Source organism: Kryptolebias marmoratus, linkage group LG7, assembly GCF_001649575.2.
Source record: "Kryptolebias marmoratus isolate JLee-2015 linkage group LG7, ASM164957v2, whole genome shotgun sequence".
Taxonomy (NCBI): Eukaryota; Metazoa; Chordata; class Actinopteri; order Cyprinodontiformes; family Rivulidae; genus Kryptolebias; species Kryptolebias marmoratus.
This window is the reverse complement of record NC_051436.1, coordinates 7,872,422-7,880,897: the sequence shown is the minus strand read 5'-3', so window position 1 is coordinate 7,880,897 and position 8,476 is coordinate 7,872,422. Positions and strand designations below refer to the sequence as shown.

Here is an 8,476-nt window from a genome sequence, read left to right as displayed (position 1 = left end):
GCAGAGTTCATATGTGTTGAAGGGAGAGGCCTATCTAAAGCACTATTCTTCAAACCAAGTCAGAGGGGGGCTCTCCAAGCTCGTGCATTACATAACATCGGTGTTGAGTCAAGTCCTAACCTCTCACAAAGAACAACCCCCTCCCCCCCCTTCACCTTCCTGAGTTTATGCTTTGCTCTCAGGAGGAAGCAGGAGGCGCCGGACAAAACCTGAGGGGAGGTTTACAGATTTTTGGGGGGAGAATCTAGAACAAAACATTTTTGTGAAAAAAGTTGTCTGAGGAAGAGGAATTTTGTTGTTGTGGTTGGTTGAGCTGCTGCTGCTCCACACCCGGATTCATGCGGAGATGAAAATACAGAGACTTAAAGAAGAGAAAAGAGTTTTCAAATCTTGAGACTAAAGACACATTTGACTCATGTGGGAAGAAAGTTTTGAAAGCTCTCGAATAAATGCTTGCATTCAGGGTATGAGTTGGGGGTGACTCAACTTCTACCACACCAAATTTTAGTTTGGTATGGTAGTGTGGTTTTTGCCATTTTTTGTGTTTGCTAACGTTGATGAGTTGTGGGGCTTTCTGTGAGTTTCATTAAAATCTGTCCAGTGGTTCATGAGATATTTTGCCAACAATGTTAGAAGTCACTATGTTTGACCATCACCTGGTTCTGAAATGTTTCTAGCATTAAAAGTAACATGAAACTTGGAGGTAGTGGGGCTATTTTAAGGCTTTGTACCATTCGATACCAAACGCACTTTGGCCTAATTTCTACTACCGCTGGAGTGACTTCATTCAGATCCATTCAGACATGTCCGGTGGTGTCTGGTCCAGAAATNCCCTTCACTCCAACTCATCCCTAAATCAGTACTGAGTTTTCTGTCAACTGGTCAGAACCTCGACACGAGGGAGGAAGTGAGCGCAAAGCAGATGGTATCAGTGGCACAAGGGGCAAACAGGAAACACATCCTGTGGGTAGAAATGCAAAAGTCTTAGCATGATCAGAACACGGAGGGGTTAAATATGTGAAGGAATGAAGGTTTTAAAGTGAGTGTAGGATGAAGAAAAAAAGGGAGAATAAAAAAAAAAACATGTAACCAAAATGTCTTCCAATGTGATCAAAGGCTGCGTCTGAACAAAGAAGGAGAAACAGTTGAATCCTTATCAAAACATCCAGTACTCTGGACACAGCCCATCCTCTCAGACTCTCTGTAAACAGCTAAACCTGCACTTCATAGTTTCCATATCATAAACAATTCAAGGCACACTAGAAAAAACTACAGCGTGAAATCAGAGATCGGGTTAGTCTCGCAGCAAAACGTCGCTGAAATTTGTTTATGGAGCTGAAAGTGAGTTGTTAAAATTAAAACAATCCGAGCAAAACAACAGCCAAAAACTAAAATTAGCCAAAGATCAAGTCTCAAACCAGCAGAACGGTAGCTAAAAGCTAAGACCAGCAAAGCAGTAGCTGAAAGCTTAAATATTAACAACAGTGGCTAAAAGCTAAACCCAACAGAATAATAGCTAAAAGCTAAAATGAGCAAACCAGTAGTTAAACGCTAAAAATGAAGCAGGTTTACTGACGTAGATTACAAGGAGAACGAGGATTTGAAGAGATCTTACTGCATTTGTAATTTGTTGAAAAAGCTAAAATCAAATTATTAAACTTAAAAAAATAAATAAATAAAAGCTAAAGGCTGAAATAACAAAAGAGTAGATGGCTAAATTAACTAAAAGTGTGCTGAAGTAGTTGCAGCCCAGAAAACATCCAAAAGTAGCAGGAAAACAATATTGTGAATACTGGCTCAACATTTACTGAATAAATGTCTTTTTTTTTATTATTAATAAAGAAAACATGTTAATTTAAGTGAAATTGGCTCCATTAAAGGCCAGAGAGTTGAGCACTAATCTACTGTCCAGTTTTAGCCAGCGTGTATGACTGCAGCTTGGTTTTATAGCTTCTTCAAACCTGTTACAGTGTAGTGTATCAGCAGTGTTACTTACCCGGGGCAATACTGCTTGGATTTGGCTCCATTTTTGTATCTGGTGTGTTAGATGTCACTTTAGATGGCTGGTCAACACTCAGGTTATTCTCACTTGTGTGTCCGCCTGCAGCGTCCTCGTTCTCACTTTGGAAGACCTCTCTGTTCTAAAAGAAGAGGTCAAGGAGGTCAGTGGAGCTAAGAAGAAAAAAAATTCAAACCTATTTCAAAAATATGTTGTCTGAAATGTGGGGTTATGTGGAAAGGTTAACAACAAATTTTGTCTTACGTTTTGTCCCTAGTTCCTTGAATGACTTCAGTTTGAAGAAATAGAGTTTAATTCTGAGCTAATGGCTAATTTTAGCAGGACCATGACCAAGTGGTTTGCAGCCGTATTAAACAACTATAACAGCATTTCATGTGACTGCTAATTTATATACCTTTACATTGTCAATAACTTCACATCGCACAATTATTATGATATTCATTCTGCTCCAACACACCTGATTCAGCAGTTAAATTATGTCTTCATGTTCTGTAGAAGCCTGTTAATCATCCAAATTTTAAAATCTACATTTTTCCCAAATAAGTAAAGGGATCCTAGTGTGTTTCTTTAGGGGAAATGTTTGTAAATAAAGTGAAATATTTTGAAAAGTATAGGAGTTACAAAAGCCAAAAGTCGGAGCATCCATCTCCTGAATGAGCTGAACGTTTTGATACATCAATGGCTAAAATAGCGCGAATGCAGGATTATGTAGTGAGATTGCAAAAAATGTGTAAAAGTACAAAAACAGGAAAGCAATTTCAATTTTAAATCAGCGTTTACACAGCAAGGAAGCAAGCACGACTTCATATATTGTAATATAATCTTTATAAGGGGCGTAACGAGATCCTGTAATTCATTTTTGACACACATTAACTTGTAGATGATGAATAAGCCATCTGGATAAGTTTGTGATCAAGGCTTGCTTTTTTTACTTTTTGCGGTTGGTGTTTTTCATCCTAATGGGTTGAAATATGACAACTTTCCACGTTTTCCACCGAAACACAGCAGCTGCCTGCTTGTGCTTTTTTTTTCTGTTAACGCTGTGGACATTGTTTTCTTGGCTGGGATAAAGTGTACATCAGCCCAGGCTCCCCGCTTTCATCCCTCTGAAGGATATTTAGGATGATTTACTTCGGCACTTCCTCAGGAAATGTTGACAACTTGAAACAAAATCTTTCTATCGCCCAGAGCAATAAATAAACCGAGATTTGTGGGTCTTTCTTCCTCCAGAGTTGAAGGGAGAAGCTTCTCTAGCTGGAGCAGAACAATTATTTTATCTACAGATTTCAAGCGGGCAAGAGGGCTAAAACACACAAACACACACACACAAAGGAAAGAGGGTTTGAAAAAGTGCTGCTTATTAATTAGATGTAACCAAGAGAAATGTAGTTCAGCTTGATTAAATGTTATAGAGAACTCTGGAATATAAATTGCTTTATACACGAACAGGTCAGGCTGCATGGGGGAAAAAAAGCCGGCTTGGCACATTGCCCACACGTTCACAAAGGGACATTAATAAAGACACTTATGACCTGCTGGAAGAGTTTTACTGTGTGCTGCTCCACGTCTGTACAGGAACTCAAGTAAACACTTCAAGCCCTAATCTCCCTGTAAGTAACTCTGCCAGTGTTTTTCAGAATAAAGGGGAAAACACAGAGAATGGAAAGTAGATAACTACATTGGGAAGACACAGTCAGACTGAAATTCCCACGGCCAATCACAGCATTAAAAAAAACTAAATCCACAAATATAAATATCAGCATTTCAATATTGATTGAAACAAAAAGAAACCTCCAAACTCCGTCTCCACTCCAAAGGCTAGATGTATTGGAGGTTGTGCAATACTGCAGTGCAAGATTGCAGTGAATCCCAAACATATTAGTCATATCGTATTGTATTCCATTGCATTATCGTATCAAATGGAATTGTATTGTATCTGGAGATAAATCCAAACTTCAGCATGTCTCTCATGTATGTAAAAAAAAAAAGCTGGACACAGAAAAAGAGTTAAGACAGCAGAGCATATAATTTTTTCCCAAGCTAACAATCCATCTTTCAAGTAAAGCTCAATAATTAAGAGCTTAAGCTGCTTTTGTTGCAAACTGTTTACACATAAGCTTTTGTTTAGATAAAATAAAGTGGGGGGAAAAAAAGCTGGGATTTGCATTTTGTAGATATGAATGCTGGACTCAATGAGTGGCTCAGTTAATTTTTATTTTTTTACACTTAAGGATTTGAGGGGCCTCTGGAAACAATATATAATGTGTTAAATACAGAAGCAAGCTTCAGAAGAGCACAAACCTTTTTTTTTAATCTTTAGTGGAGCCGCTGCACACACCAGTTCTTTCGCTTATAACTGAAAAATGTTTTGTGAATATTTTCTTACACTGAGTTGCTCGTTGGCTTCATTCTGGAGGTTCTCGAAAGTGTACTTTTCCGAGCGTCTCTGGCGCATTTTGAAGAGCCGGGAGCCCCGGTTGGAGGCCAAAGACAGCTCCTCCAGCATGATGTCTTTGGGCACGCTCACTTTTTTCCCAAGATCCATCTGTGCATCTGAGAAACACGAGAAGAGGCAACAGACCTAAGAACTCACACCAATCAATCAAAAGTTGCTAAATAAAAAATATATAAAAAGCCCTCTGCATAGACTGCTGACATGGCGTTTCTGCCAGCAGGATGAAAAAGGAATTATCCATCAGCTCCCGCCTGACGTTTGTTTTGCCGTTTGCTCCTTATGCTGAATGCTGATCATAGAGATGTCATGAGATGCATAATATGCCAGAATATCTTTCAGCTGTCAGTAGCCTTCGAACTCTCCATACTCCGAGTCACACAGTTGTTCTCGCCCTGAAATAGCGTGTTCAAAGGACAACAACAAAAGGGGTTCGTTTCTTTGGCTTGTAAAAGGATTTATTTACTTATTTATATAGACTGGAGAAGGCGGGCATCTGTTGCACTAGAAAATTATGGCCAAAGGTCTTCTATGAAGTGTGAACAACTAGCTGAGATCTTTTGAAGTGGGATTCTGTGGAAAGGTTATGAACAGTTAATATCTTACCTGTTGTAGATAGCTCAGTTTGAGTTTTATTTTGACCAGATTGACAAGTTAACGGCGAATCTGAGTGGGGCTAACACCGTAATGGATTGCTGTCATCTTAAAACATTTTAGATTTTGGTCTTTGTCCCACTCTGACTAGCCGTTAGGTTCTCATTTTGATCAGAACTGCTCTGTTTCTCCAAACTGAGGTCATTCAAGAACTCCTTTGAATTGTGCCAAACTACCTGACCTGTGTTATTTCTCATCTATAAACAGATTTTAAAAAGGCAACATTCAAAAGAATATTCCTTATTGATTTAATTAGAAACACAGCTTTTTAGTTTCAAATATGGGACCATTTTATATTTTAGGAGATAGTTGATGATTGTATTTAAGATGGCAACAATCCACTTAGCTTCTCCACATTTAGAGCCCACTGATTGTTATCAACTACAGGTAAGACATTGACTGTTTGTAAGAACTTCACATGACTCCAAATAAATTAAACTATTCTTTTTAACTCACAAACCTAATTATATATAAGAAGAGAAGGTGAAAGTGAAATCTAAAGCAAAGAATAAATGCGACAATAGTGGGAGATGATGATGCATTCAGGTACCTTCCTGGCCGTGAACTTCCCTGCAGATTGCTGCTGCCTGCATTTTCTTTTCCCTAGTTGTCATGGTGGAGAACTGCGACATGGCTGCCCTCTGGGAGATTGTTGGGAGACAAGAAGGGGGGGAAAAAGTCACCTGAGACACCTCAGTACAAGCTGTTCAGATGAAAAACAGGAGACAAAAGCATGGCAAGTGCATTTTTTGGCCATTGATTGGCCCAACATCAAGCATCCACGTCATGCTCAAAGACCCACTGAAGCAGACAGAATTTATTGGGGCAGTGAAAAGGGCAAAGTTAGCACATCCCTTTAAATAACCTTGAGCTGTTAAACGCCGAGCACATGCTCTTCAGACGTGGCAGCCATCTGTGTCAGGGCTCTGGGAATCAATATGTTTGAAATTACTCGAGTTGGTTGATGGGACGCAGACGGAGAACAGGGTGCTGTCACAGCAAACATGCGAGCCAGTGAAAAGTTTACACCAAGCTGTCAGTAAACACAAGTGTTGCATTCAAACCCAAAATACGTAATGATTCTTGATCAAATTAAAGGTCGAGCATTCCTGAAAAGAATGCATGTGTCCCACCAGAGTTTTAAACTAAAACGGTCTTGTGCTGAGAGACAACAAAGTTACAGCTGTTTAGGTCAAATCTTGGAAATGATGCCATTTGCGATCTCATGTGACATTGTAAGAGCTTGTAATCTGTTAGTGCTGAGGATGCCTCTCAGCTACTACTACATCAAACTTTAGCTCTATATCTGTAATATTGACTGACTTATAGCCATTTTTGTGTTTGATAAGGTCAATTAGCCGTGGCGGCCATTACACACATGCACGGGCAAAAACATCACCTTTTGCCTTTGGTATCATTTACAGTGAATTCAGAAGTGTGCTTATCATGCTAATCATTTGAAAAATCACTGTTTACATTTAGTGGAGAATATAGCAATTTTCTTCTAAATGGATTTTTTTAACAAATATGATCCACATGTCTTGAGAACTAACAATGAAAAAAGGTCAAAAGACAGCATGGTTACCATTTTTAGTTTAAAAAAAAAACAGCTACAAGAAAAGGAGAACTTTGAGGAAACAACTCCAGGGGGTACGGAGGGTCAGGCCTGATTCAAAGTCCGTGTGTGACATTCGAAGCAGACAGCACACCTGTGGAGAGGCCCAAGAGATGCTTACCTGTCCTGAAGGCCCCTCGGAGGAGGGTGGGGACTAAATTTAGAGCACGGTCACTACTGCTCACTTTGCCCTCTGATTGCAGCTCAGGATCGAGTCCTGAACAAAAGGACTTGTTGCTTAGCCAGAAACTTTACACTCATCAGGAGCTGGACAGCTGAGGAAAGACAGTAAAACATTTTGATGAGTTTAATGTTAAAACCCTCTGATAAATAGTTCCGAGAACAGTCAAGCACTCAAAATAACAATTAAAAGGTCTAACAGTCCTTGAAAGAATGCATATTACTCACTACCTTTCATTCCAGAGTTTTAAACCATGATCATCTTATGCTCGGAATGACGGGGTTAGAGCCATTTTGGGCAAATCTTGAAAATAACAAATATGTGCAATCTCAAGTAATATTGCAAAATCTTTTGTGATGTCATCACTCAGATTATGTGTTCTGAATGACTTTCAGCTACTATCTCAATAAATTTTACCTCTATATCTGTAAAAGTGACTGACTCAGAGCCATTTGTGTGTTGGTTAAAGACAATTAGCTGCGGTGGTCATTTTAAGTTGGGTTGACTTTAAAAGGTAATCAGTATAAATGTACAGGGTGTACGCCATCTCTCCCACAATGACCACCGGAGATGGGCACCAGCTCCTCTGCGACCCTGAATAGAAAAACGAGTAGGATGGATGGATGGATGGATGGATGGATGGATGGATGGATGGACACCCAATGATTACTTTCTGAGTTTCACTAAAATTCGTCACGAGTTTCAAAATTGTCATTATGATTTTGAAACTCATAATTGTGATGCTGTATCTTATAATTATGACTCTGTGTAACATTTGTATGTCTTCAAAAGTCATAATTATGAGATACAATGCTATAATTACAACTTTGAAACCCATAATTAAGAGACAGTTTATTTTTTGTCAGTGGTGGAAATGGGCTTCCATACTTGAGAAGCGAACAGCTGATGATAAACGAATTTATTTAGACTGGAGTTTCCTGAAGGCCTGCTCACCAGTCAGATCCTGTTAGTTTTAAATACAATCATGTGGATATTCTTTAACACAATTATCTCACCTAAAATTACAGTCAGCTTTAATTAATTAACCATGGTAAATGTACTTTACCCATATACTGTAGTTTTTTTTAAATGAGCAGACAAACAGAGAAGAAATCTGAAGAACAGAAACTAGAACAGAGAGAAATAAAAGTATACAGCACCAACTTTACTAGCAAAATAGAATATTTTGAAACCGTTTTGTGTCGTCTTGCTCTTATGGCTAAAAATTCCTCCTCTGAATTGCATAAAATTGCTCTCTAAATTTAAACTAGAAGGGAAATGTTTTTTGTTAGTGGTCTCCAACCCCCCCCCCTCCTGTTTTCTTATCTGTCATTCTCTAATGATGCAGCCACAGTTGGTAGAAACTGTTATGTAACCAGAGGTCACTATGGAAACATGCCCCCACCCTCCAAGGCCCCTGCACTGAACATGGAGGGATTATTCAAGACTTCACATCACATAACACAACAACAACAACAAGAAAAACTTTGTAAAATGGAAGAATGAGCCAACGATTTTAAGCTTGGAGTAAAAAACAAAGAAATGCACACAGCG

At 39.0% G+C, this 8,476-nt stretch overlaps 1 protein-coding gene across 1 annotated transcript in view; it reads right to left on the bottom strand.

Annotated features, from left to right (window-relative positions):
• The window catches only part of LOC108234832 (myozenin-2), a 9,416-nt gene extending 2,527 nt beyond the window's left edge, over nucleotides 1-6,889 (bottom strand). The window contains exons 1-4 of the mRNA XM_017414329.3: nucleotides 6,863-6,889; nucleotides 5,677-5,767; nucleotides 4,407-4,573; nucleotides 1,997-2,141 (exon numbers count right to left, since the gene is read on the bottom strand). Of these exons, the coding sequence (XP_017269818.1) occupies nucleotides 1,997-2,141; nucleotides 4,407-4,573; nucleotides 5,677-5,758 (394 nt within the window). The 5' untranslated portion in view covers nucleotides 5,759-5,767; nucleotides 6,863-6,889. The remainder of the gene's footprint in view (nucleotides 1-1,996; nucleotides 2,142-4,406; nucleotides 4,574-5,676; nucleotides 5,768-6,862) is intronic.
• Between the last annotated feature and the right edge of the window lie 1,587 nt (nucleotides 6,890-8,476).